Source organism: Lathamus discolor, chromosome 6, assembly GCF_037157495.1.
Source record: "Lathamus discolor isolate bLatDis1 chromosome 6, bLatDis1.hap1, whole genome shotgun sequence".
Taxonomy (NCBI): Eukaryota; Metazoa; Chordata; class Aves; order Psittaciformes; family Psittacidae; genus Lathamus; species Lathamus discolor.
Genome location: NC_088889.1, coordinates 7,254,465 through 7,282,407, shown reverse-complemented (window position 1 = coordinate 7,282,407; position 27,943 = coordinate 7,254,465). Strand labels below are relative to the sequence as shown.

The following is a 27,943-nucleotide window of genomic DNA, read 5'->3' as shown; positions in this document are numbered from 1 at the left end:
TCCAGTTCCAGCCCCCTGCCATGGGCAGGGACACCTTCCACTAGAGCAGGGTGCTCCAAGCCCCATCCAACCTGGCCTTGAACACTGCCAGGGATTGGGCAGCCACAGCTTCTCTGGGCACCCTGTGCCAGCACCTCAGCACCCTCACAGAGAAGAATTTATTCCTAATGTCTAATCCAAATCTTCACTCTTTTCAGATACAAATTTTGAAATTTGTAACCTTTTAGAGCATATGAAACCCAAAAGATACTCAGATTTATTCAATTTTATTGATGATTCTTGAATTCCACAGGTTCTGTCTCCAATGTTGTTGAGTTCTGCAGATGAAACTGTTGATCACTGTCAAAATAAGAACAATCTTTTTCTGTAGTAGTTTCCTTTCCTGGAAATCACAGAATCACAGAATATCGGGTCAGAAGGGAACTCAAGGATCATCTGGTCCAACCCTTCTAGGCAGAGCATGACCTAGACTGGATGGGCCAGCACCTTGTCCAGCTGAATCTTATAGGTGTCCAATGCTGGGAAATCCACCCCTTCCCTGGGGAAATTATTCCAATGGTTGGTGGTTCTCTTGGTGCAAACTGTTCCGAAATCAAGCCTTTGAGGCTTTGGAGGAAGGAGGGAAGTACTACTTCCACTTACTCCTTTTGCTAACGGCTACAGTTCTAAGGAGAATGTTGTGTATTACACAAGTGCTTGACAAGACTTTAAGATTTGCTAATCGGGTTGGCACATATGTTCAAAAATGACTGCATTGCCTGTCAGTGGTTATTATTTTCACGTACGTCATTCTGATGCTTATTATTAGGGTGGCAGCATCTAATACAACCTTGTTACAGTTCAGGATAAAAGCATAGTCTTAGTCTTTGTTTTTCTCAATAGTTTTTCTATGCATTTCCTAATATGTGAGAAAAGGCATAGGGAACTGTATTTATAGTGCAAAACCCCTAACACCCAAACCCTAAAGCCCCACAATTCAAGGAGTGGTTATGTACAGATATTTTAGGACCAGTGCTCATAGCCAGCTGTGTGCATGACTCACAGAACCCCACTGCTCCACAGATACAGTTCCCCTGGTAGCATGGCCAGCAGACAGCAGCCTCCTTCGCAGGTGAAGTGCCAGTACCTCCAGCTGCATTGGCAGGGCTCCTCCTTCCCCATTCTTGTCTGCTTCATCACGTAAGATCTGGTAGGCTCTGAGCTGATCTTGCTGTGACTTTTTTCTGTGTCTGTAAAGTGCACTTTTATTGTGTGTTGAGTTCCAACACCAGCTGCATAGAATCACAGAATAGTTAGGGTTGGAAAGGACCTCAAGATCATCCAGTTCCAACCTCCTTGCCATGGGCAGGGACACCTCACACTAAACCATCTCACCCAAGGCTCTGTCCAACCTGGCCTTGAACACCGCCAGGGATGGAGCATTCACAGCTTCCCTGGGCAACCCATTCCAGTGCCTCACCACCCTCACAGGAAAGAATTTCTTCCTTATATCCAATCTAAACTTCCCCTGTTTAAGTTTTAACCCTTACCCCTTGTCCTGTCACTACAGCCCTTAATGAAGAGTCCCTCCCCAGCACCCCTATAGGCCCCCTTCAGGTACTGGAAGATCTTGTGGAAGTTGTTTTGAAATAGGATCGTGTTTTGGTTGTTGTTTGGTTGATGCACCTGTGATCACAGAATGGTTTGGGCTGGAACAGACCTTAAAGATTATCTAGTTCCAACCCCCCTTCCACTAGAGCAGGGTGCTCCAAGCCCCGTCCAACCTGGCCTTGAACACTGCCAGGGATGGGGCAGCCACAGCTTCTCTGGGCACCCTGTGCCAGCGCCTCAGCACCCTCACAGTAAAGAACTTTTTTCTTGTATCTAACCTAAATCTCTCCTGTTTTAAGTTTTAACCCGTTACCCCTTGTCCTGTCACTACAGTCCCTGATGAAGAGTCCCTCCCCAGCATCCCTATAGGCCCCCTTCAGACACTGGAAGGCTGCTATGAGGTCCCCACGCAGCCTTCTCTTCTCCAGGCTGAACAGCCCCAACTTCCTCAGCCTGTCTTCATACGGGAGGTGCTCCAGTCCCCTGATCATCCTCGTGGCCTCCTCTGGACTTGTTCCAACAGTTCCATGTCCTTTTTATGTTGAGGCCACCAGAACTGCACACGATGCTCCAGGTGAGGTCTCACGAGAGCAGAGTATCAGTTATGTTAATTACCGTGGTTGATGTGCCCGTTTGGTGCTCTGCAAGCTAATAAAGCACACACCAACAACAAGCTGCAAAGCACAGCCCCCGGGCCCTGCCTGCGTGCTCTGGGCCAGGCCACAGGCACTGCGGACAGGCCGGCACGGGTAAGGGCGGTGAGCGGGGGCACTGGCTGGGGCCGGCCGCGCGGGCCGGGCTGCCCGGGCCCTCCCCTTGCCCAGGCCGCTGCCCCTCAGCGGCGGAGGGTCGGCGGCTGCCATGGCCGGAGTGCGCGGCCTGCGCCGGCGGAGCCCGCGGGCTCGGCGCCGCTGCCCGGGACTGCGGGGGCCCTTCCCGCCCCGGTTATGAAACGGCGGGGGCGGGGCCGGCTGCCGCCCGCCCTGCTCGGCCTCGCCGGGGGAGCGGAGGCCGCCGCAGCGCAGGTGAGAGCGGGGCGGCCGGTCCCGCACGGGCCGCGGGGTGAGCCGGGCCCTGAGGGGCGGCTCGGCGGGGCCGGGGAGGCCGGAGGCTGCGGGGCGGGCGCTGTGAGGGGCGGCTGGAGCTCTGTTTAACACGGGCGGGCGGGCGGCCGTGGCAGCCATTCGCGCATCGTCGCTAAGTTCGGCTGCTCTTGGCGGAGGATCCTCTGCGGGTCCCCGCTCCGGGAGGGCTGTGGGAGCCCCGCGCCTCTCCTCAGGGGTTGGTGGGGTTTTGGTTGTCGCGACGGGACAGGAGGCAGAAGAGCAGTTTGGGGGTGGCTGCAGCCGGTGCCGGGCCCCGTCCAAGGTGGGGGCCGTGAGGAAGCGGTGCTGGTAAATAGGAGGTGCCTTCTGAGGGTGTTTGGTGCAAGACAAGTCAGCCCCGGCCATCGTCGTAAAAGCTCTGACCTTTTCCTTTGCTGAATCTAAAGGGCTCAGTGTGAGCGAGTACAGAAACAGTTAGGGTATTATGTGGTTTTGCAGATGTACTTTATGCAGATCTGTGGGTTTCAAGCCCAAAACTTCGTTGGAAGCACATCTGTCAAAACATATTCTGATGCTTTAGGATGCGTTCATTTTCCTATGTGAACAAAGAAGAGTTTATTGAACCTGTTCCCTCTCCAGCAGAGCACAACAAAAAGCTAGTGTCGTGCTGATGAAAGAGGATGCAGGTATAATCACTACTTTCAGACCACTGGGGTAGTTTCATTCCAGTTTTCCTCTCTGTTCTCTATTTAAGTGTGTCACAGTCTTACCTTCCATGCTTTGTTTGCTTTTAGTGGTCAGACAGAATGGCTCCAGTGAACCAAGCAAAGGGCAAGAAGCAGGAGAAGGCACATGAGCGTTGGCCAGAAGAGGCAAAATCAGCTGGGAAGAGGAAACAGGACTGCAAGGAACTAGGGAATGAGCCACAAGCAGAGAAGTTGTTTGTGAGAAAAACATCCAAACCCCCAGAGAAAATGGGTAACGTTTCCTCAGATCCCAACCAGATTTACCCTAAATGACAGGCATTGACCAGTTGAAGGAGAATGCCAAGAAGCGTGTTCAGGCACGAGTGTTCAGATGGGGTTATGTATCAGAGTGATACATAGACATATACTGGGGTAGTACATACTCCAGTTACCTATGTAGTGGGTATGTATGTGTGTGCTTGGATGCATGCTTCATTTTTGAGACTCTCTGCCCTTTGGTAGAAGCCTGAAGATGCTGTCACAGCTCATTTGAGGGGGGTTAGATTTTATGTAATTCCTGAATTACAGGATGTGTGTTTTATCATAGGACAGACCAATCTTGGTAATACATTGCTTTTCCTCCCATTCAGTTCATACGGTTCCATAGTCAAAAGGTTGGTATCTTACAGCATGCAGCCTAAACTGGTGTTTCTTTGCATATTCTAGCTTCTGCTGCAGTAAGTAGGAATATTTCCTACCTCTGTGTTCAGATTAGGCTGGACACAGTTTCCACTAATCACTTCTCATGTGCCTTTTATTCCTTTAGGAGGAGAGGTGATTAAGTTCTAAGGTACTGGAAAGGTTAATGCTTTGCATTATGAATTATGAATTATTTGCATTATGAAGACATTATGAGCCTTCAGCTCAGTAAGGACTGTTTTTGTAGAATCATGGGATTGTTTAGGTTGGAAAAGACCCGTAAGCTCATTGAGTCCAGTTAACCTAGCGTGGAGTCCGTTAACCTGGCCAAGTCCACCACTAAACCATGTCCCTAATTGCACATCTGCATGTCTTTTAATTCCTTGACGGATGGTGACTCAACCACTGCCCTAGGCAGCCTGTTTCAGTACTTGACCACTGTTTCAGTGCAGAATTTTTTCCTAATATCCAACCTAAACCTCCCCTGGCATAACTTGGGGCTGTTTCCTCTTGTCCCATCACTTGTTATTTGGGAGAAGAGACCAACCGCCACCTCACTACAGCCTTCTTTTAGGTAGTTGTAGAGAATTAAAAGGTCCCTCCTGAGCCTCCTTGTTTTTATCAGATAGAACCTTTAATTCCAGTGTTTGTTTAGGAGATCACTGGAGGTTCTGCCTTGTGTGGAAATCCCGCACGCTGTCTGTACAATTTTGGCCTAAAGGATCCAGAAGTTACAGTCAGAGGTAGCAGAGTTCTGTGATATTTTACTGTTTTCATTGTCTGGTATATAACTCCAGATCTGGAGCAGTGAGCAGTGTGAGCAGTGGACGTGGACGCTAAATATTGTTTGCAAGGAGTTCTGTGAATAATTGTGCATAGTTAAAGCATCTTCTGTAGTTAATTTAGCTACGTGATTTTCATTGGAGCTTCATGGCCTGATCTTCAGTTCTGGTAAGCATCTGCAGTTCTGTAAGAGTCAGAGGGAACTGGATGTAGGTGGTACTTTGGAAAAATGAGGGCAATCAAATCTTTCCTTAAACCTTCTTTGAAAGATAACGACCTTTCTATTTGAGCTTTTCCTATTCCATGTTCCAGGTTGGATTTTTATGTGTTTTGCAAAACCAACTTTGTTCCTCCTTGGCCATATAGGCCAGGTTTCCTGCAGCTGAAACACTTTTTTAAAGGGTTTCTTCCAGCAGATTCTAAAAAGGCCTAAAGTTTGTTTCTCAATAAATTATCCTTCAAAGTATAAAGGAAGTTGGAAAAAAAACATTAATTTCTGTGGATGCTAATTATTCCGTGGGGAAAGAAAAAAAAGGAATTAGAATATAAATACTTCTGTATCTGTTTCAATGAGTGTGACAAATGTTGGCACTATGTTGGCATGTGAACAGAGAAGTTTAGCTTCATACCTGTTCATTTCTAGGCTCCAATGTGTCATTAAAGATTTTGTGTAGGTTCTAATATAGAATGGTCCCTCTGGTTTTGTTTTAAATAAATATCCATAAATGAAAATAGCAGTTTTATTTCTTAAGCAATGCATTTATCAGCCAGATCCCGTGGGGTGTTACGGACCATTGCTGTGGGGGTGATTATATCACAGACACGAGACTAAACAGATCCAGGGTTTATGTAAAAGTCCCTGAAGATAAAAAAACTTGGAACATAAACAAAATGCAGAAGCATGATGTACTCTCAGCAAAAATCTCTCCAAACAGAGAGGTTTTCAGGCAGTGAGGAGTCAGCAGGTTTGTTATCAAACCCAAAACTCCGCACTGACAGGCTACAGCACAAGCAGATCGAACATTCTGACTGACAAGGAGGTTTCAGGAACAGTGTGGGAAGTCATGTTGCTGTGCTTGGGGAATTTTCAGGTTTTTTGCTGGTCATACATCTGACCTTCCCTTTGCTCTGCACAGGGACTTAACCACCTCCCATGGCACATTTCCAAGTTGTTAGGGCTTTGGATAACATCACTCTGTTTTGAAGGAAGGTTTAACAAGAGGAAGCACACACAAATCTCTGGCAGGCTGTAGGACTCTATACTTGCAGAAGCTGCTGCATCTCGTACATGTAAGAATCATTTAGAGACTTCTGTGGCTGAAACTATTGATGGATGTAGCAGCAAATGCAGATGTCTTCCCATGTTGTTTAGTGAATGAGCATCACAGGCTGCTCTCAGTAAGTTTTACTCTTTTCCTTTCTGGCAGGTTGGAGTAGAGGCGGATCCTTGATGAGAAACAACAGAGTCTTTTTCCATCAGCGGGAGCGGAAGTGCAGCATTGTTCATTATGTGTATCAGAACATGCTGGGAGGCTCCATTTGGGCACAGCTCAGACAGGTGAGGAACTTCTCCTTCATGACCCCTTGGACATGTGCAGTGGGTTGATTTTGGCTGGAGGCTAGGTGGCCACTCCTGAACTGGACAGGGCTGAGAAATTATAATGAAAGGCTTGTGTGGGTTGAGATAAGGACTGGGGGAGATCACTCAGCAGTTACTGTCGTGGGCAACACAGGCTCAACTTGGGGAAATCAGCTTAATTTATTACCGATCAAATCAGAGTAGGGTTATGAGAAATAAAACCAAATCTTAAGAACACCTTCTTCCAGCCTCTCCTTTCTTTCCAGGCTTAACTTTACTCCTAAATTCTCTACCTCCTGCCCTGCAGTGGCACAGGGAGACAGGGAATGGGGGCTGTGGTCAGTTCATCGGTCACTGTCTCTACGGCACCTTCCTCGTCAGGGGGAGGACTCCTCACACTCTTCCCCTGCTCCATTGTGGGGTCCCTCGCACAGGAGACAGTCTTCCATGAACATGAGTCGTTCCCATGGGCTGCGGTTATTCATGAACTGCCCCAGTGTGGTCTCCTCTCTCCATGGAGCCAAGGGTCCTGCCAGGAGCCTGCTCCAGCATGGGCTTCCCATGGGGTTACAGCTTCCACTGGGCATCCCCCTGCTCCAGTGTGGGCTCCTCCATGGGCTGCAGGTGGAATCTGTTCCACCATGGACCTCCATGGGCTGCAGGGGCACAGCCTGCCTCACCACAGGCTACAGGGAACATTCTGCTCCAGTGCCTGAAGCCATCTCTGAGCTGGCTGGCATCTGTCAGACATGGGGGAAGCTTTTAGCAGCATCTTACAGACGCCACCCCTGTAGCTCCCTCTGCTACCAAAACTTTGCCGCACAATCCCAATACAACATTTCAGCTCCTTACATAAAAACATGATCAACACAAGCAGGGAAACTTTAAAGTTCCTCACATACAGTTTGTGGCTCCAAATTTGGCACACCCTTATGTTTCTTAATCCTGTATAATGCAAGATGGCTTTCCCTTTTGATTGACCCAGCCCTGTCACTCTACATTTTAGCCTCTGTTAATTCTGCATTTTCTTGAATCATATTGTCCTGGTTTCATCTGGGATGGAGTTAGTTTTCTTCCTAGTAACTGGTGAAGTGCTGTGTTTTGGCTTTGGTCTGAGAATAATGCTGATAACACACTGATGGTTTAGTTGTCGCTAAGTAGCACTTACCCTAAATCAAGGACTTTTCAGTCTCTCATGCTGTGCCAGTGAGGAGGGGCACAAGAAACTAGGAGGGAGCACAGCCAGGATGGCTGATCTGAATTAGCCAAAGGAATATTCCATACAGTAGAACATCATGCTCAGGATATAAAACAGGGGAGTTGGCTGGAAGGGACTGATTGCTGCTCAGGGACAGACAGGCTGGATATTGGTCAGCAGGTGGTGAGCAGTTGTGTTGTGCATTGCTGCTTGGTTTTTAATCTCTCTTTTTGTTATTTCCCTTTTTGTTGTTATACTACACCTGATTTTAATTATTGAACTCTTAACTCACCCCATGGGTTTTACCTGTTTCCCAATTCTCCCCTCCATCCTGCTGAAGGGGGCAGCAAGTGAGCTGCTGCATGGTGCTTAGTTACCAGCTGGGATTAAACTATGGCACATATTTAAACTTACCCGCTCTACCATCTGAGTTATTGCACAGTGTTACTTTTGCACACTCATCCAACTGTTTCATCATGCTAGTTTTGTATTCACTTTACTTTGCTAATCAGGTTTAGTATGATTTTTGATCTGCATAGAAATTCTGTCAAGTCCATATTGTTTTACTGTTTCTCAGAGCCATACTCCTTCTTTCATGTGAAAATCAACTTTTTCTGTAACAACCATAGCTGGGAAGCACCTGGGCTAGATTTATTGTCCAGATGATTTATCTTTTTTAAGCATTCAAATGATAAATCACCAAGCTCATCCAAGCAGAACCTCTTCTGCAGCTGAATAACAATACAGTGGTGTCATGGTTTCTCATTCCTTATTTCAAGTGTTCTGTTCACTGTTATGCTGTACAGTTGAGCTGCAGGCACTTTGGGTGGAGGACCATAATATTGTATCTCTGGATGACATATAACATTCTGGGATGCTCATTGGAGACAGTCATTAAGTGACTTTTACTGGTATGGAGGCATGGTTTTCTCCCTTGTTATTTTTCCTGCTTATTTAGCTCAGCCCACAAGGCTTCATTTGAAGTGTGATAACTCGCAGTTCTGTCTTGTTCTCTGAGTGCTGTGGCTGATGCAGACTTGCGTGGTCACAGGCTGTTTCTTTGGGGACAGCATGTTCTCTTTGTTCTACAGAGGCTTAGAGTTTTGTGCTAGTGTACTAACACTGATGGCAGAAACTGTTAGTTCTCCTTCTTCAGAGACTCTTGGGGATCCCTGCAAAAGTAATAATTCTCTTTCTCTTTTCCCAGTGTCTGCAGCTGCCCTTTCTGCGCTCTCTTGCCTCGTACCGCCTCTTTCGAACAGCAAGTCCCTTTGACAGGAGAGTGACATGCCTGGAATGGCATCCAACACACCCTAGTACTGTAGCTGTTGGTTCCAAAGGTGGAGACATCATCCTTTGGGACTATGAAGTACTTACTAAAACCTGCTTCATAAAAGGGGTAAGCCTCTGAGTGCATGGAATGGGTGGGAGGGAGGGAAAACTGGAATACCCCCAAATACTGCATATCAAAACTGAGGTCTGTTGTGGGAAGCACATGAGGGTCTTGGGTTGCTGAATAGCCAGCTATGGGGCAGGACTGAGGGGCAACAGCATGTCTGTTCCCAAGTCCCAGACTGTTCTAGCACTGGGGAGAACTGAGGCATGTTGATTAAGTTGATAACGAAGCAGTACTTGGTGTGTGTGCAGTGGAAAACTAATACAGCAACTGGCAAAACAGTTATCTTAAAGGGATGCCAGAAGCAAGTAGGCAGAGAGGGTCTGTCTGGTTTAGTCTTGATCTTTCTCTGCTCACCTTTTATTCTGTGTCAGATGAGGAAACACCTTTGAGTGGGGAGAAACCAATCCCCTTTATGTAAAGTGAGAAACGAAGGTAGAATGAATGGTTTATGTAGCTGGCATGCCACCTCGTTGCTGTATTCAGCCATTCCCATTCTGACAGGGGCTCAAAGACTCTCTAACTTTAATCCCCTTTCTAAAGGCTATACACTGGGAGGAGGTCTGTCCTCCAGAAATTCCAGAGGCATCTTTCTCTTTTTGTAAATAGTGTGGTGCTAGCCAGGGAATACATAGCCTGGGGACTGAAGGAGTTGCAGTTTTGCCCTCCAAGAGGGCAGCTGTCTGTGACAGCCATCATATGGGAAGGCATAGTTGTGTCTGCCTCCTTGAAGGGCTGTGGTGTGTTTCACTGTTGCTGTTAAGGACATAGCAGTGAATGCAGACTTACAGAACACACTGTTCTGCTTGCCCATCACTCAGTGGATTTTTCTTTTGTTCATCCCCTTCCTTGTAGATGGGAGCTGGAGGGGCCATCACAGGAATGAAGTTTAACCCTTTTAACCCTAGTCAGCTGTACACTTCGTCAGTTGCCGGCACTACCGCCCTGCAGGATTTTAATGGCAATACTGTCCGGGTCTTCACCAGCACCGAGGACTGGGAGTAAGAAATTCAGAATGCTTTGGGCCTCTGTGTCCTGCTGGCAGGAGCGCTACAGAGACAGAGAGAAAGAGAGAGATGTTTGTCTCTAATATGTGGGCTTCCTCTTCTACACATACCTGTCCTTTATCCTCTGAATTCCAGGGATCCTCTCTCTTCCAAGGAGGCTCACTCTCCCTTTTTATTTTTCCCTGAAATGGGGTGGTGGGCAGGAGAGAGCCTTACTTCATGAAGGGGAGGGACTCTGGTGCTGTTTACTTCCTGTTGTACATGGGAAAGTGAGGGGGTGCCAATGGATTTCTTCAGCTGTCTGTTCTTAAACCTCCCATAGTCCTGGGCACCTTCTAACCTCCCCACCTGTTAGCACTGCTGCTTGTTGTCAGATGGCTTTTACAGGACAATTTAAAGTCAGCTCAGTGCTTCTCCACAAATGCCACTGACTTCAAGCAGTGCGTGTCATCAGGATCACTCCAGTTCATCCCACCTCACTTTTGGTGCTTCTCTAATATACCAAAATTAAGAGTCTGGGCTCCTTCAGTAATGAATGGAAAGAGGAGATGAGTCGCTAGAGCCCACTCTGCCTGCCTGTGCTTAGAATCACCCTCTCAGATTGTTGCTCTTTCTGTGGACTCATAAGGAAGCCTGAGCTCTTCAGTTAGTTACTTCAGTTCAGTGCTTAAAGGTAAGTGAGGGAATTCGGGTTAGCCTCCTCTACTTTTCCTCACCTGATTCTCTCTGGGTGGCAACTTCCATGGTTGGTTTCCAAATCAGCTCTTCCAGATGGAGCCTTGTAATAAGGCTGAAGAATTAGTCCTGGGATGACTGGCCAGGTGAGCAGGGAGGGATAGACTGGATCCTGGGACACGAGGATCTTGTATCCCAGTGGGATGCCTGTCACAGCAGTGGTGCCTGCATTTGGAAGGGCGTGGCATGCTGCTGCTGTGAGGACAGGCAAGCCTCTTTTGTATTTTCATTGGCTTTACTAAATCTAGTATTAACAGTGAGACTTAATTGTGAGCAGCAGATGGAGTGCTCTTGAGTATCAAAGAATTTGGGGACTCCCAGATAGCATCCTTCTTTTCTTTGTGTATGGTTTCCATTTTTCCTCAATAGCCAGATTTGGGGAAAACAACATAACAGTAACAATATATCACAGAACATAAGTTTATCAGTAGGATATCTCCCTGCACCACTCTCATCCTGCCTGCTGGTACCTTGAGAAAGACCAGATACAGCGCTGGAAGCAGCCTGTAGGGAACTGGTGAATGAAGTCTCTGCAAGAAAAGCTTAGTGCAGAGCTGTCATGAGGTTTTTATGTAGTTTCGGAATGGAATGGTGCTGGTTTTGTTTATGATCTCCTAAGCCTGGTCTGAGCCAGGTGGGTTCACTGAAGATCAGTCTTACCCCATAGCAGAAAAAGCAAGGCTGATGATGAGCTTTGCAGCCCAAAGTGGTGGGGTTGAATTTATAGGCTTGGAATGTATGTGCTTAGGTTGGAAGCAATAGAAAGAAGGAGTTTTTATATCCATGCCCCATCAGAAATCTGTGCATTATACCCAGGGAAAGGGCAACGTGTCCCAGGAGGTGTGTTGTATTAAGATTTTATCTTCCACTCTAACCTTGGTGCCTCTTGGCTTTGTGTGTATTCCAGAAGGGGCCAGGAGATTCTCTTGGAGACATCAAGTTCAGTCCTTATGAGGCAGCGAAGCTTTTTGTGGCATCAGGGGATGGCACCCTAAGCCTGCAGGACCTTGAGGGCAGAGCGGTGCAGGTGATCTCCCATGCCCCGGACTGTGGCCATGAGCACCATAATGTTTGGTGAGAAGGGAGCACCATGAGGCTGACTCTCTGTTCCTCGGGGTTAATGCTGTGCTGCTGCTTGTGCTCTGTAACATCTTCATCTTTGCCAGTGGTAGGAGACTCTTTTGTATGAATCGGTCCCGTGAAAGGACTTGGAGACAGGCTCCATGCTGCCGGGTGGGTGAGAAGCAAGGCAGCCACAGAGCAGGTCTGCTTTTACAGGGGCTGAGCGTGCTGCCTGCATCTTCTGGTATTGCTTTCTGGTGACGCCATCTCCTGGCTTGCAGATGCTGACAGTTTTTCACTTCATAAAGTGCGAGGTGAGAAGAGCAAGAAACATCCTTTTCACTGCCATCAGTGTTCTGTTTTGTCCATAGCAGCTCAGGTAGTGTAGGAAAGCTACAAAACCTTCCTGCACAGTTGGAGTTTCAGGGTATTGAGTTTACCCTGCTGCCCTTCTGGAGGCTCCAGGTTCACCATGCTGTTTTTCATGACCTTGTATTCTAGAATGATTTATTTTTGCAAGTGAAGGTTTCCCAACAAGTTCCTGAAGGACCCCAGCTTTATTCTTCTTGTCCTTCCCCTCCCCGCAGAGCTGGGCTTAAGACCTATGTCTATCAGATAAGGCTCTATTCAGTTTTGTGTCCTGGAGCATGAAATGGAGGCAGTTTGATATGCAACTTGCCAGTCCAAAGCTTTTGTCTTTTCTTTACTGCTGCTTCAGTGTTTGTGGAAAATGGCATTTTAAAGCTGTTTCTGTGTTTGTCAATGTCACAAGAGTGTTCTGATCTTTCCCTAAGGTGTGTCCATGTGCAGGCACCAAGTGGCTCATCAGCCTCCATGTTATGTTCTACTGTCCAAATGTGTCACACTCCATCTGATGGACACTTCACAAACGACTAGGCAGTTACTTCATATTCAGTGACCAACAGAAAGCATTGCTGGTACTCAGGCAGGAGATGGCAGTTATGGTCTGTTGCAGTCTCCCTTGGCAGGGACGAGAAGTGAACCAGAGCTCCGCTGCCTTCCCTTGCCGGTGGGAGGCAGCACTGATGTTGTGTCTTTCCCCCTAGTTGCTGGTACTGCAGCATTGATGTTTCTGCAAGCTGCGGTGCGGTGGTGACCGGTGATAATGTGGGCAACGTGGTCCTGCTCAGCACTTCTGGTGAAGAGGTTTGTATGGCTCCATGCAGCGTCTCCTCTACGGGAATCTTCCTCGCTCATGTGCTTTCCTACACTACAGGGACCCTGGAAAGAAGAGCAAGTGTCTTGCAACTCATGAAATGAGTCCACTCATTGTCTAGGTGGTGAGAAGTCCTCACTTCTGCCATTCATTAGACATTTTCACACTGAGTGTAATGGTAACAGTTCCCAAACAGGGACTGTGTTGTGTGCTGCACCTTCCTTAAAAGTAGTTGCTACTGGCCAGACTAATTGGGGGGTATCCTGATGTGAGCACACTATGCCAACAGCCTTCACTTCAAGAAACTTAGTTCACTAATGGGAGTAATTTAGGAGATGCTGCTTTGATGTGTATACCCTTCTGTGACCTTGGAGCCGGTACACAGCGGGAATTCAGCCAATGTTGGGACAGAAAGTGCGGTGCTGCCATCAGACACGAGAGGGCAGGCAGAGGCAGGTTTGGAGGCTGAACTAGGCTAGAGAAGTGGTGGAGGCTTTCAAAGGCTGTGTTACCCTTTCTCCTCCTACTTGTGGGGGCAGGTAACATCTGTAAGGGTTTGCCACCGCCTGAGCAGTGGCCAGAGGCAGCTGTGTACATCAGTGTGCAGAGTCAGGAGTGCTCCAAATGATTTGTGCTAATTCAAGGTTAGTTGCTTCCTCTCCTTTTTTCTCCTCAAAGAATGTGACAGTCTTTTCTGCACTTGGGAGATACCTGTTATTGTAGGGAAGGTGGACTTCACCCTTTTGATTAGAAATAATCTTCCAGCTTCGGATACAAGTTTAATCATGTCCAGTTTATATCCATTTGTTCTTGTTAACCAAAATAGCTTTCCTACCCTCATGTTTCTTTGCTGCTGTATTTCTAGAAGCCAATTATATCTCCTTTTACCTTTCTTACCAAGGTAACACAAGCTCTTTTGGTCTTCTCCCACAAAGCAGGCTCTTGACTCTTACTATTACCTTGGTAATGATTTTCTGTACCTGTTCCAGTTTGGTTTAATCTTTCTGGAGGTGGATGACTGGCACTGTGCAAAGAACTGCCAAATGTGACCTTGCTTTACACAGTGGCAGTAATACTTCCCTCCATGAACCAGGGATTGCGTTTTCCTTTCTTGGAGCTGTAATAAATCAGTGGATCAGAGTTCTCCTAGAATTAAATAGTTCCCAAAGTCATTCTTCTCCTTTTTTTTTCCCAGTGGATAAACTTTAGGTGTATTTATGAGTTTTGTTACTCTCTGAATGTGAGACCTCTTTACTCTGCACTAGTAGAACTGTTCCATTTCCTTACTCCAGACCTTGATTACTTTTTTCTGTGTGACTTTCTTGTTTCCTTTGCTGCAGATTTGGAAGCTGAAACTGCACAAGAAGAAAGTGACTCACGTGGAGTTTAACTCCCGATGTGAGTGGTTGCTGGCCACAGCATCTGTGGATCAGACAGTCAAAATCTGGGACCTCAGAAACATCAAAAACAAAATGAGCGTTCTTCATCTGCTTCCTCATGAGAAACCTGTCAATGCAGGTGAGTTAAGAATTTCATTGCATGGATGTATGCAGAGTCCATTCAGCTCAGCTTTTATTGTTGTGGCAGTGTAGCTTTCACTCAGACCTACAGTGGTGCAGTGGCTGGAAGCAAGGAAGGCACTGGGAATGTGTGGTTGGAGGCAGGGAGGTGGGTAGGGCAGCTGCAGCATGGTCAGACTTGCCATACAGGCCTGTGGCACTGTGCTTTGAGAGGTATGTGTCCTGGGTGACAGTATGGTAGCATCGGCAGTGGCTGAGATCAGAAAACTCAATTTATTGGGACAGTTCCTTTGACAAAAGCAGAGCTTGGGACTCAGACTTCTTGTTTCCTGGGTGCAGTTTTATCAGTTCAGTGAAGTCTGAACTGCAGGTGTCCGTCTGCAGTTTTCCCACTAACTTTCCATTTGAGCAAGCAAGTTCCTTTCTTTGCAGTGTCTCTTTTTGCCATTCTAAAATGAGAATAATTGTTCTTCCTCTGTAACCCTGTGTTGTAAGTTGCAGCTTACTGATTGTAAGAGCTTTGAGTCTGAGACAGGAAAAGTCTGTTGGGACACATGGCCATGTTCATATCCCTATTAAAGAAATAGCAATGGGTCTCCAACCAGAGAAATGTGACTTCTGTGTTTGTTGTCAGTCACAGCACTGTGATCTTTTGTTTGCCTTCCTGTTCCCTTCCCCTAGCTTACTTCAGCCCAACAGATGGTGCCAAGCTCCTAAGCACAGACCAGCACAGTGAAATCAGGGTTTACTCGTCTTCAGACTGGACCAAGCCACAGCATCTGATCCTACATCCACATCGGCAGTTTCAGCACCTCACACCTATTAAGGTGAGTTAAGCCACTGCAGCCTGACAAGAGTATCACATTTATATTAATGGATGGCTATAAATCAGACAGTCTGATTTCTGGTCAGGATACTGCACTGATGGGTGGATGTTCACACTTCTGCAACTCTCAGCAGAGCGCTGTTGCGAGGATACTCACGTTCCTCAAGCTGTGGGTGGGATGTAGGAACCGTTGTTCCCTCTACCAGTTGTCTGGTGTGTTTCAGTACAATCTCTGTCCCTTTCTCCTAACCCCCCATTGCTCTGCTGTGTGACCAGGCAACGTGGCATCCTCGCTACGACCTTATCATGGCAGGTCGCTACCCAGACCCCAAGTTCCCGGGATACACAGTGAATGAGCTACGAACTGTTGATGTATTTGATGGAAACACTGGGGAGATGGTTTGTCAGCTCTATGACCCAAACGCTTCTGGCATCATCTCGGTGAGTTGAGCACTGCAGGTAAAAGGGTTCCTGCGTACTGAGCAACAGCAGAGGGACATGGCTTAGGGTCTAGAACAACAGGAGTATCCTATTTACTTGTGACAGACTCATGCTCTCATGGGGCTGCCAGCTAAAGCTGCTGACTCGAGCAGGGCTGGTCCATGGTCATCTCTGGGGTTTTTGTGATACTCTTTGGTGAACACTGGGTTTTCCAGATGGTTTATTGCTGTTCTATAAGCTGTGGTGCTCTTATGACCGTGTTATATAAGCAGTGATGCTCTTACAGACTCTGTTTCCATTTTCAGCTCAATAAATTTAACCCTATGGGAGACACGCTGGCTTCTGGCATGGGTAAGTAAAGAGAACCTGGGGCACTAGAACAGAAATGCCAGAATCCAAAATGCTTTAAAATGGCATTTAAATAACCTAAGGTATTCTCTTCAGTGCAGAGTTTCTGATGCACAGTGTTTAATTTTTCCTCTTAGGCTTTAACATTCTGATCTGGAGCCGGGAGGAGATGGTGGCCAAGAAGCAAGAACATCTTTTGAAAGCCATGACAGAACAGGGGATTGAAAGATGGAGTTTGTCCAGATGTGGAGGGCAGAGGCAGGCAAAACCTGGGACAAAGAAACTCAAAGCTAACCTTGTATTGGGAGCTGGAGGAGATGGGAACAAAAAGCAACGGTTCTAGATCACAAAATCCCAGGGAAGGAAGTTAAAAGGGAAGGATCTGGAGAACTGATTCAGTATTTTGGTCCTTTCTGGATCACTGGGTACAAGTTCAGTGTTGGCAGTGGGCAGTATAAGCTGTGCAGGGCATTAGACTTCTACTTTGTCCTTCCTCCCTGGATCTGATCTTGCTTCCCTCATTCTCGTTGCTTCCTTTTCTAGGCAGTTGTGTTAGTACTCAATCCTACTCCGTGGGGAGTTACCACCCACTTTCTGAGGCATTAGGAAAACTTCAGAGGTGTTCTCACATCCTGAAGAAGTGTCTGCTTCCAGCCTGCCACATCTGCTTGTCATCACTTGTCAGAGGTTACCACCTCCTGCAGTCTGCTGTGGAGCAGCTCCTGACAGGGTCCCCAGCCTGTTCTAGTCAAACTGTGCTGAGAAACCCTTTGCTAACAAGATTTACATCATGAAAAGGTGGAATGTTCACAGGGGTGAGGCAATGGGTACCTCAGGGAACATCAGACTCTGTTGTATGCAAGCTTGGAGAATGTGTATCAAGACCTCAGGCTTAGCCTATTCTGTGCTTGCAGCTGTTAAACTAGACCATTAAGAACATGATGCTGCCAGCACTCTCTATCCACTTCATGGGATGCAAGGGCAGTATGATGCTGTAGTTCTTGTTGTCAGAGCTCTAGGCTTTTCCTTGCCATTAATGGGAGATTTTTGCAGCCATGCCTCTGTGCTTCAGAGCATTGGCTAAAGGTGATGTAAAGCAGATGTGAGGAACGTCTTTGAAACATCCCTGCTCAGAGCCAGATCTCAAGACTGCTGTTAAACTGAAAGGTTTTGCTTTTTCTAGTTTGTTTACAAGGCTGCAGGGGCCCTGCTGCTGTCCCAGGGGTTGAGGCTGGGACGGGCTCCAGGCCTGCTCACATTCTCTATGTTCACTTTTATAGTTTCGCAGTATTGATATTAATAAAGTTTTGTACTAAAGTTCCTCAATACAGAGTGGCTGCTTTGAGCATCCTGCTGGACGGCTTTATACAGGGGCAGGAGCTGGATCCTTCTGCAGGAGCAGAGACCTAGAACAGTTCTGGAAGTATCATAGTACTGTGTCTGCAACAGACCATTCCAGGTTGGATGGGTTGTGTTATAAGCTCTAGCTGCAGTCAAAAGTAGTTTGTCTGAATTCTCTGCTGTAAGGGCGACTGTAGTTCAGGGAGTGACTTTGGGATGGGGTGCACTGCAGTTAGTGCTGCCTGTTTTCCAGCACTGAGCACACTGGTGCCCTGTGAGGTCTTAGAGAAGATGAGGAGTAGTTAGGTGCAAATTTGATTTTAATCATGAAATGTATCGGAACAATTACAGAAAATCATTCACAGTCAGAGTGTTTAAATCATCATAGAAACCTTTCCTCTGTGTGCAAAATTTGCTGACTTTAAAAAACCAGGTCTGGGCCTCTTCAATGCACTTTCTATTACCTCTTGTGCGTGTTCTCACGGGCAGTAGCTTTTTCTTCATGACTGTTTTGCTGTGCAGAAGACCTAGATTATGTTTTCAGAAGACAGAAAGGTGAGGAAGATGCTGAGAACAGCAAGCTGCTTCTGCTGATTTAGTGTTCCCATGCTAGGAGATGGAGGGAGAAGTTCCCATGGTACTCCAATAGAGGAAGAAAAGGAAACGTCTGTAACCTAAGCACAGGCTTCAGCCGCTAAGAGGGGAAGGGAAGTGCACCAGAAAGGGAAGTAAAAGTGGGAAGTGAATGTGCAGCATCACCATGTGAAGAGCCTGTGCTCCTGGTGGCTGCCGCAGTCCCTCCTTTCCTGCCAAGAGCTCCAGGGCAGGTGGTGAGTGCTTGGCATGGAGCTCCTGCAGCAGCTGCACTGCGAACAGAGGCCAGCCCAGAAACAGAACCACGCTTTGGACAAAATGCCAGACGCTGGGGCAGGTGAAAGTGGGCGGTTTCTGTTTGTTGTCCATCCAGTGGGAAAGGTAGGAAGGAAAACTACAGACCCTGGCATTTAATCTAGTCTTAGGTACAGCTCTGCTACATCTCTTAAATTCCAGCATAAACCATTCTGCTGGTAAAGTGTATTCCTTCGGCTCATAGCTGAAATGTGGACTGCCTACAGTACTGGCTATTGCTGTAGTAGGTACCTGAAGCTCAGAGGCGGTAAGTGAAATTCAAAGGCTGAATCTTTACACAGGGCCCAAGTTTCTAATCTATAGGGACTTTCCTTTCTAGAGCCAATGTTGCACAAGAAATTGGGTGTGAGTTCGCTGTGGGCACAGGAATTCATCTCTTTCTTCAAATGAAGCACTTAAAGCTTCTTTGGATCATATGTAACCTACTCTGAGCTGAATCCTAGAAACTACTGCCAGTCTTGTCCTGATTCCAGGCCAGTCCTCTCTTGAGCTACAGTGTGAGAAGGGAAACAAAGACCAGTTGCCAGTAGCAATTACTTGGCAGCAACTTCAAGAAACGCTTTTGACCGTCTGCCATCATCTGCAGCAGCTCCCTCTGCATGGCCAGCAGATGAGTCTTGGTGCATTGCTGCTCTGCTCTGAGCCCAGCCTTCCCACCATCATCACCAGCCCGTGGCTTGAGGGAAAATCACTCGGAGGAGGTTGACCCTGCAGAGACACGCAGCTCCTGACTGCACTGCATGCGGCAGCTCTTGGAGGCCCCTCTGCCACAGTCATGGTGAGTGGTAACATTTACAGTCACTTCAACAGAGGAAAACTCTTGCCCAGCTCCTGCTGGCCATGTTGGGAATCCCAGGCTAGGTAAACTAGAGGACTGCTGGCACCACACAGTACACTGGCTGCAGAATTAAGGTGTCATTTCCATTAGAGCAGCTCAGTTCTCCCCCTCTGGGACGTTGCCTTTAGCAAGAATCCAAAAATCAAGTCCTGCTTCATTCTGGGAAGCAAAGGCCAAAACAAAAGAATGCTCAGTAACTGAAGGTGCCCAATCATCCTTAGGGGCAATTCTGCTCCCTCCTACTGCTTGGGAAGGAGTCGAAGCAACTGTCAGGCCTGTTCTTCTCCCTCATTGGAAACATGCCGATAGCCAGGGTGTTGGGACTGTATGCGAAAGAGTACAGTCAAGAGGAGGATTATGAGGAGAAGGAGAATGGATCCACAGACAGCCAGACCCACAAACAGTTCTGCAAGGGAGAAAACAAGTGATCAGCATGGGATCAGCCAAGTTTCCTCCTTCTGCCACGCTGGGGTCCAAGTCTGGGCTCACCTGTGTCGTGCATGACGGTTGCTACCTGGCATTCTCGCTCCCAGTCCTGGGGAATAACAGGATCCGTGAGTTCCAAGAACCTTTGCAGTGGGCATTTATGCTGACAGCCAGGGATTGTCAGTGGGAAAGGTTCCTTCCCACTCTCATTCCGGTAAAACATCTCCACAGAGTAGCCACTGAAAACGAAACAGCCACATGTTTAGGTTTGTTCTTCTTTCTCCAGCTGAAGTCATCCCTTCCCATAACCTCAGTGTGCACACGCTTTCCTTTACTCTGGTGGTAGTTCTCCTCCTAAGTCTGTCACTAGGAGCAAGATTGCATCCCCCTAGGGTGGAGCCTGGCCTAAGGTATGTAACCCTTGAGGTGAAATCACAGCAGACGTCTTTACTGCAGCCCTCACCCATCATCCTCTTGGTACAGCTCAAATAAATGACATGAGGCGTATGGTGGTTGAATCTTGTTGTAGACATCTAGAGCCATCTGCAGTGCCACAAGTGTAGTGTCATGCTGAGGAAGAGGGAAAAAAACCAAATCAGTCACCCTTAGGGATGTGGCAGCTCAGTCTGTACCAGTAACGGTCAGGGAAGTGCTGAGGGGATGTCACCTTTGCAACTTCCATCTGGAAGATGGGAGAGGAACTGTATTGCTAGAGTGGTGATCTGTGATGGTGTCAGGGGAGGAAGTGAAACATGGTTGTGTATCCTGAGTGGTTCTTTAAGAATTAATCTCTAGGGAGCAATTTGGGAGACACTCAACTTTCCAGTCAGTCAGCTGCTGGGAACAGGGAATGACTCTGCCTCGTTGTGGAAATAGCTGAGTAGCATCAACCCATCTACCAAATAAACACAGCAGTGGCTTATCCACAAGCCTGAGGTAATAGGAACAAAGTGCAGCTTGGGAATGATGCCACATTCTGCACACCCCACCCAGCCAGGGGCAGAGGTGCATGTCCTGATCACTGCAGGCTGTAGAGAAGCCAGAAAGGGTTAAAACTATCACCAAGCCCAAGCTCCCTGTGAGGAGGAGGAGATGGATAAAAGCCCTTGAGCTTTGACTTACCGCTGAATAGACAAGCAGTTTCAGGTCCTGGTGGGCTGAAACATCTGCTGCTTTGGTTAGGTTTTTCCTTATGTGATCCAGCAGGACCCCTGAGGAAAGGGAACAGCTACTTAGAGGCTGAAACTGGACAGAGCAGCATGAAGGTCCCTCCTGGTTCACTCACCGCCTTGCAGACGAGCTTTTTCTACCCGATCTTGGATCCCAAACAGAAATTCAAACCCAAAGTCTTTGAGTTGCTTCAGTCGAGTCATGACATCTGGCGTCACCCAGTCAGGCAAATCCATCTTGTGTACTTGCTAGAAAGAGAAACACAACACTCATCTGCGGGTAGCATGGAGCACAGGTTGATCAGAGGATGGGAGTCAGGGGGTCTGGAGTCCTGCCCATCCTGCTGCTGGGTTCCTGTATTGTGTTAAATACGCCCCTTCCCTATTCTTCTCTCCTCACACTGCTGTGCTGTGTACAGAGAATAGATGCAGAGTTTAATGTTGTTCCAGAAATTACTAATGACAAGCACGAAGAGTAAAATGTAGGAGCTACACTTCTGTGAAAGCACAACTCAAGTGCCAGATCATGTTGTACCACTGATAACAATAATCTCGGGGCGTTTACTTTACATGTGGCTGATTCTGCCCTGCAGATAGCATTCAATCAAGCAGCAAACCAAACACAAAACCCAACAGAAAAGATAAGGCAGCGAGCATGAACTCGAGGTTTCTGGTGTACCGCTTCCCTGGTGGCTCCGAGGGCCGCTGAAGGATCCTGGAGAAGGTTAGCAAGTGCTTTACAGACCTGACACTGGGATGCACCACTTACAAAGCCCCGCACGCCAACCCAGAACACACAGAACTGGGAACCAAGGGAAGAATTTGCTTTGCAGCCAACCCATTACAAGAAAGGATTAGTTATCCTGGCAGGCAAACAGCAGTTGTGGTTTCCTGGCATTACATGGAGCAATTTTCTATGCCACATCCCGTTAAACTGCCAGAGGATGAAGCTGGATATCCTTAAGGGCCCATTCTGAGTGGTGTGGAGAAACTCCCATCACAAACTCAGGTATTTAGTTGGTTTTCCAGTAAATTACAATGAGAATGGCTGGGAAGCTGAGCTATTTCTTATGGTAGAATGAATTTACTGGCTCAGATGAGAAAAACAATCCTCCTCTTCAGGGCAGTGTTTGTATGAGTTAGGAAAAAGGAAGAAGCCCAAAGCAGGTGAGACCTGAGGGTATAGTTTTGAGAGTAAAAACTCCCCTTCTTCACAAGGTTTCATTTTGGGAAGCTATTCTCCAGGTTCTTGGGGATTACAGGGGTTGTCAGTTGGCTTTTGGGGCCCTATGTGTGAGCTCATTGAGTCTTGAAGAAGACTTGATATTCTTGATCTCTCTGACCAAATGGTTTTTGTTACTAACAGAAGTTGTTTCACTCTGATTCACTGTTCCAGGAGAGGAGATGGGGTTTGTGTATCAAAGGGCAAATTTACACAGTGCAACACAGCTCTGGACTGGAATATTCTCAGCTTGCAGCAGCTCAAGCTGCTGCTTTACATAGCAAAGTGCAATTCCATGCAGATTCATCTTTCACATTCCCAAAATAGTACATACCACTGGGTACCGCTGCCAGCAAGCCAAGGAGTCTTGCACCTCCACAGGATTAGCATGGCAGACTGCTCAGCTTTATGGCTTCCTTCACATTCGGTTAGTTTGACATGAAAGAACTCTATTGTTAGACACAAATAAACTTGTGTGTGAGCACTGTAAGTCTCCTGGATACATAACCTCTACTTTAGCACTATCACAGCACAGCTAAATCTGATCTTTTATTTGGCTTAAGCCTTCATAAGACAGGCTTTCAACAAAACTCCACGTGCATACAGAGTCTCAACTCAGCCTTGTCCACAGAGATCTAAAGATTTCAGCTGTGGTCGTTTCTAGTGACTTGCAAAAGAGGTATTTATTATGCAGGAGGAACTTTTTCTGGCTCTGGCACGATACCTAAGCTACAAAGTGGGGGGTTACAGAGTGCCCAGCAGGTAAGTCTTGGCACATGCCTTTAGTGAGTGAGAACTGTTGTTATTGGAAGTTTAAATTGGATATAAGGAGGAAATTCTTTCCTGTTAGGGTGGTGAGGCACTGGAATGGGTTGCCCAGGGAGGTTGTGAGTGCTCCATCCCTGGCGGTGTTCAAGGCCAGGTTGGATGAAGCCTTGGGTGGGATGGTTTAGTGTGAGGTGTCCCTGCCCATGGCAGGGGGGTTGGAACTGGATGATCTTGAGGTCCTTTCCAACCCTAACTATTCTATGATTCTGTGATTATTCTGAAATCATTATTTGTAACTGCAGGGTGGGAATGGTGAGAGGTTTCGGGGATTTTATGGGATTTTGCAAAGCAGTTTTTCAAAGGAAAATCCAGAGTCCCACACACCAAATTCCAGTGGCTGTACGGTGATGGCCAAACTTACTTCACAGAACAGTGTGTCATACACGCTCCAAACACCCTCGAGAGAGACATCCCGGATCCCAGTCTCATTTGCCACCATCTGCAGGAATTGCTGTAGGTATGAGAAAAGAGAAAGGCGTTCAGTTTTCAGACCTTATGCTATGTTATGTGCACAGGTATTCCCTCCCTCTTCCCACAGCTCTGATTATATAGAGGTGATACTACTTTAACTACAAGCCTAAGACCACCTTATCTCATGCAAACAATCACTTACCCAATTCTCTTTGGTCTTATTTATGTATACTGCTGAGTGCCGGGTTTCGTTCTGTAGCTGTTCATACCGTGGACAGGGGGTCAAAGGAAACTTCAGTAGCTGGGCAGAGACAACAACAGCAGCTTGAACATGGAAGCACAGAACTTGCAGTCAAAAGTGCAACTGTAATGAAACCCTGATGAGCAGGAGGCATCTCTAAAACAGCCTCCGGTCCTGCCTTCAGCATATTCCAGGTCATCCGCGGGCTGCTGGGGTGTTGCATCTAACATGCTGAGTGAACACAACCCCTGAATTCTCATCTGAGGACAGAAGAATCTTTGCAAAGAGGTCCCAGGAGGAATTTAACCTGAATCAAGACTGAAGCAAAGACTTTTGGAGAGGTCAGCATAACAACACGGAGTAGTCAGAACGTATCCCCGAGCCTAACTTACCCTTTCGTCAGACCTGGCCACTGTGTGCACAGGGATAGGCTGCCAGGAGATGTTGGGGTTGAAGATCTGTGCTCCCTCTGGGGGATACATTCCTGCCAGGTTGGCCTCCGCGCTCATCAGCGTCCGGTCATAGTCTGTGCTGCGGACGAAGATCTGCCGGGACAGGACAGTGCACCATTAGTAACGCTGGTGTAAGTGGTGATGCTCCTTGGATGCACTCGCTGAGGAATGCTGCCAAGTGCCCTGCAGCTGCTCACAGACAAGAGGATAATGGGAGCTGAAGGGGCTGAGCCTGCTGATGTCAGCCTGGCCAAAACTGTACAGGCAGATACACAGACAACTGGGAGTGTAACACTGCAGTGGGCTGTTCTGGATCAGTGGGATGGGCAGGTGCTGTGCAGGGGTTACAGGCAGAGAGGAGTCTGAATATGGGGAAGAGTAAAAGAAGAGTTGGAGCACTTCTGCCCTGGAGCCAGGCTGAGAGAGCTGGGCTTGATGAGCCTGGAGAGGGCTCATGGGAGACCTCAGAGCAGCTTCCAGTGCCTAAAGGGGCTACAAGAAATCTGGAGAGGGACTTTGGACAAGTAGTAGTGATAGGACAAGGATATTTGCAGGTAGTGACAGGACAAGGGGGAATGGCTTTAACTGGATAGAGGGGAGATTTAGATTAGACATTGGGAAGAAATTCTTCCCTGTGAGGGTGCTGAGGCGCTGGCACAGGGTGCCCAGGGAAGCTGTGGCTGCCCCATCCCTGGCAGTGTTCAAAGCCAGGTTGGACGGGGCTTGGAGCAACCTGCTCTAGTGGAAGGTGTCCCTGCCCATGGCAGGGGTTGGAACTGGATGGGATTTAAACTCCCTTCCAACACAAACCAGTCTGGGATTCTGTAAGAGCAAGAGAGAGATGCAGAAAAGGCTTCTTCACACTTTTCCATCTGTGAAATGAAGACAAGAGCGATCTGATTAATGGGAGAGGAGGAAAAGGGGGAGCTGGGATTTTATTTGATCACTGTGGACTCTTGGTATTAATGGACCAAGACTTTCTCATTCCAGAGCTCAGAGGGAGAGATCTGAGCCAGAGAAAAGAGAGAAACGAGAAAAATACAGAGAAGTTCAGCAGGTCAAAATGGCAAAACTTTGGTATTGTGGTATCTGTGTGCTGAAAACACTTGGGGGAGACTGGAGAGCATCCAGTCAGAAAACATAAGAACACACAGGAGAAGGACTCGGGGGTGCTGGTCGATAAGAAAATGAACATGAGCCGGCTTCAGTGTGCGCTCGCAGCCCAGAAAGCCAACCGTATCCTGGGCTGCATCAAAAGGAGTGTGACCAGCAGGTCGAAGGAGGTGATCCTGCCCCTCTGCTCTGCTCTTGTGAGACCTCACCTGGAGCATTGTGTGCAGTTCTGGTGTCCTCAACATAAAAAGGACATGGAACTGTTGGAACAAGTCCAGAGGAGGCCACAAGGATGATCAGGGGACTGGAGCACCTCCTGTATGAAGACAGGCTGAGGAAGTTGGGGCTGTTCAGCCTGGAGAAGAGAAGGCTGTGTGGAGACCTCAGAGCAGCCTTTCAGTACCTGAAGGGGGCCTATAGGGATGCTGGGGAGGGACTCTTTGTCAGGGACTGTAGTGACAGGACAAGGGGTAAGGGGTTAAAACTTAAACAGGGGAAGTTTAGATTGGATATAAGGAGGAAATTCTTTCCTGTTAGGGTGGTGAGGAACTGGAATGGGTTGCCCAGGGAGGTTGTGAGTGCTCCATCCCTGGCGGTGTTCAAGGCCAGGTTGGATGAAGCCTTGGTTGGGATGGTTTAGTGTGAGGTGTCCCTGCCCATGGCAGGGGGGTTGGAACTGGATGATCTTGAGGTCCTTTCCAACCCAAACTGTTCTATGATTCTATGATTTTATGATCATGAAGGCATGACCTAGAAACCAGGATGTTCAACCTGAAACAACATGAATAAAAAGCCAGAAGAATGGAATACAATGTCAAGATGGGGAATTCTTTCTTTTTATGTTAAGTGAAGAGAGAAAACCATGTATGCTCACTGTGTAGAGCACCCCTCATGTGAAGGGTGCCTCAAAACTGAACACTCACTAGGAAAACAAAACGTTGCCTTTTCTCTGATGGTTTCTACCCACTTGTAACTATGGCTTGAAAACCACTGCCCCTGTGCTCCCTAGCCAGGACTGCTTCCATCCATGGTCAGCTCTGGAGAATCAGAAGGGAAGTATTTTAGCGGATAAGGATCAATGGTGGAAGTGTTGCAAAAGCCGATCAAGCCCTGGGTGCTTCCTCCAGCCCCTCTGCCAGGGCTCCAGCCTGTCGCTGAGTCAGGTGACAGACGGTTACAGGGTGTCACCCAGAGGCAACGCTTCTTCTAAGGGAGGTTGCTCAACTGGAGCAGGGCTTTGGGCTCGGTTTGCAGAACAGTTTTTGTTTGCATACGCCCGGGTTTGTTTTTCCTTCTCAAACATGGGAAGGAAAACATTCCATGGGCAAAAGCTTTATAAGAGCGAAGTATGTTTGGAAAGGAACCGCTGAGGAATGTTAAAGGATCCTGGCTGAGCCGATTCGGGAGGTTTTTGTTGATGAAGCAGATGTCAAAGAAGGGGTGCAGCCTGAACTATGGCAGGCTGGGGATGCACTGGGGAGCCTGAAACAGGGGGAAACAACGACAGAAAGTTGTAGAGGGGCTCTCAGTGTGGTCAATCCCCTTGAGATAAAACAACTGAGCCAATGCAGAGCCAGCAGTGGGGCACGGGGTCTGCCTGCCCGCTGCCCACCCAAACCCCGTGATGACAAGCCTCCCATCGTGACACTTGCTCGTGTTCCCGTTGACTCACACCCATCAGGAGGATTTGGGGAGGACTTCTTATTTCCTTCCATTCGTGGATGTTTCACGTTTTCCCCTGTGCTCTGCACATGGTTCCACAAGGGCCCCATGACTCTTTACACAAGAAACCTACCCATGTCTCAAGAGCTACTGTAAAGTGTGGCAACATCGTGGAGAGAGAGAGAGGGAAATTAATAGCTTCGGGGGACTGAAACCATCGGTCCTTTATAGGTGGAGCCAAATGAGAGGGTCACTCCTGGTTAGTAACTACTGCTTGTGTGTGCAGACACCCATGAGATTGCACCTGAAGTGCCCCAAAGAGCCAACACAGGTTACATTCTTCTCAGCCGACGTGACACGCGCATACACACAATAACCGTGCAGCCTGGAGCGAGCAGGCAGCACCGCCACCGCGCACTGCCCGGTGCATCCCTCGGGTCCCGAGCCGGCAGCCCCACAGCCCCGCTGCTCGGTGCCTCTGCTCCCGCCTGCGGTGGGGCCGGGCCGGGAAGCACAAACACCGAGACGAGACCCGGCCCCGGCGTTCCCCCGCCGAGGGAAGCCGCTCCCCGCAGCCCCCCGAGCCCCGGTACCTCCTGCCGCCGGTACATCAGGCTGAGGAAGCCGTGGTAGCGCTGCCGCAGGGCCCGGCCCAGCTCCCACTGCTGCCGCATCCCCACCTGCAACGGCACCGCGCGTTACCCACAGCCCGGGGCCCGCTCCGGTCCCGCTCCCGCTCCCGGCCCCGCACGCACCTGCGTGAGCTGCCCGAAGCCCTGCGGCCACGCGTCCTCCTGGAAGGGGTCCCGCGGGTAGGCCTTGATGGGCGAGCGGTCCCCGTGCCGGTACACCTGCGGGCGGCACCGCGTCACAGCGCGCACCGGGACGGGACAGGGCAGCCCCGTCCCGTCCCGTCCCGTCCCGTCCCCCTCACCAGCGTTACGAAGCGGAGCCCTCGGGGCCGGGCGGGCGGCGGCTGCAGGCAGAGCGCTGCGAGGAGCAGGACGGCGCCCGCCCAGCCGCGCCCCGCCGCCATCGCGCCTCGCCCGGGCCGGAACCGACCCGCAGCCGCCCGCAGGCCCGCACGGACGCGGCTGCCCCGCACACACCGGAAGTGGCCTGCGGCCGCCACAGACCGAAGGAGGCGGAGCCGGGGGCGGGGCTGTGGGCGGGGCCTGGCGCGCCGGCCGGCGGCGAGGCGGGGCGGGAGGCGCCGCGCGTGACCCGGGGCCGGGCCG

At 48.7% G+C, this 27,943-nt stretch overlaps 2 protein-coding genes and 1 long non-coding RNA gene across 8 annotated transcripts; 1 reads left to right on the top strand and 2 right to left on the bottom strand.

Annotated features, from left to right (window-relative positions):
* Window positions 1-292: 292 nt before the first annotated feature.
* Window positions 293-2,512, bottom strand: LOC136016301 (uncharacterized). 2 transcript variants are annotated; one of them, XR_010613560.1, is made up of 3 exons: window positions 2,206-2,512; window positions 1,043-1,271; window positions 293-382 (listed from the first exon to the last, which is right to left on the bottom strand). It is a non-coding gene; the product is annotated as an uncharacterized LOC136016301 (long non-coding RNA). The 2 variants fall into 2 exon arrangements; XR_010613559.1 differs by having other exon boundaries at window positions 1,127-1,271.
* On the top strand, window positions 2,261-17,419 carry DDB2 (damage specific DNA binding protein 2). Of its 4 annotated transcripts, none has more exons than XM_065683290.1 (11): window positions 2,261-2,339; window positions 3,431-3,614; window positions 6,232-6,362; window positions 8,789-8,980; window positions 11,627-11,793; window positions 12,849-12,948; window positions 14,299-14,476; window positions 15,160-15,305; window positions 15,581-15,745; window positions 16,051-16,096; window positions 16,231-17,419. In XM_065683290.1, the coding sequence occupies exons 2-11, from the start codon at window positions 3,443-3,445 to the stop codon at window positions 16,434-16,436; spliced, it is 1,503 nt and encodes a 500-aa protein (XP_065539362.1). In that variant the 5' UTR covers window positions 2,261-2,339; window positions 3,431-3,442; the 3' UTR covers window positions 16,437-17,419. The 4 variants fall into 4 exon arrangements, with proteins under 4 accessions (XP_065539362.1, XP_065539359.1, XP_065539361.1 ...); XM_065683287.1 differs by lacking the exon at window positions 2,261-2,339 and adding an exon at window positions 2,488-2,615; XM_065683289.1 differs by lacking the exons at window positions 2,261-2,339; window positions 11,627-11,793 and adding exons at window positions 2,489-2,615; window positions 9,833-9,978.
* A 317-nt stretch (window positions 17,420-17,736) lies between these two features.
* ACP2 (acid phosphatase 2, lysosomal) lies at window positions 17,737-27,805 on the bottom strand. 2 transcript variants are annotated; one of them, XM_065683297.1, is made up of 11 exons: window positions 27,640-27,805; window positions 27,461-27,556; window positions 27,299-27,385; window positions 23,871-24,023; window positions 23,440-23,538; window positions 23,188-23,277; window positions 20,893-21,025; window positions 20,730-20,818; window positions 20,071-20,177; window positions 19,671-19,846; window positions 17,737-19,587 (listed from the first exon to the last, which is right to left on the bottom strand). In XM_065683297.1, exons 1-11 carry the CDS (start codon window positions 27,739-27,741, stop codon window positions 19,451-19,453), a joined length of 1,269 nt encoding a protein of 422 aa, XP_065539369.1. In that variant the 5' UTR covers window positions 27,742-27,805; the 3' UTR covers window positions 17,737-19,450. The 2 variants fall into 2 exon arrangements, with proteins under 2 accessions (XP_065539369.1, XP_065539370.1); XM_065683298.1 differs by lacking the exon at window positions 27,299-27,385.
* Between the last annotated feature and the right edge of the window lie 138 nt (window positions 27,806-27,943).

Excerpts from the sequence above, each read along its gene's own strand:
- DDB2 (XM_065683287.1), top strand. The coding sequence starts at position 2,538 with ATGAAACGGCGGGGGCGGGGCCGGCTGCCGCCCGCCCTGCTCGGCCTC. Across the intron at positions 11,794-12,848 it reads CATGAGCACCATAATGTTTG|TTGCTGGTACTGCAGCATTG; the intron begins GTGAGAAGGGAG and ends CTTTCCCCCTAG. Across the intron at positions 15,306-15,580 it reads AGCACCTCACACCTATTAAG|GCAACGTGGCATCCTCGCTA; the intron begins GTGAGTTAAGCC and ends CTGTGTGACCAG.
- ACP2 (XM_065683297.1), bottom strand. The coding sequence starts at position 27,741 with ATGGCGGCGGGGCGCGGCTGGGCGGGCGCCGTCCTGCTCCTCGCAGCG. Across the intron at positions 27,557-27,639 it reads GGCTCCGCTTCGTAACGCTG|GTGTACCGGCACGGGGACCG; the intron begins GTGAGGGGGACG and ends TGCCGCCCGCAG. Across the intron at positions 20,819-20,892 it reads AAAAGCTCGTCTGCAAGGCG|GGGTCCTGCTGGATCACATA; the intron begins GTGAGTGAACCA and ends CCCTTTCCTCAG.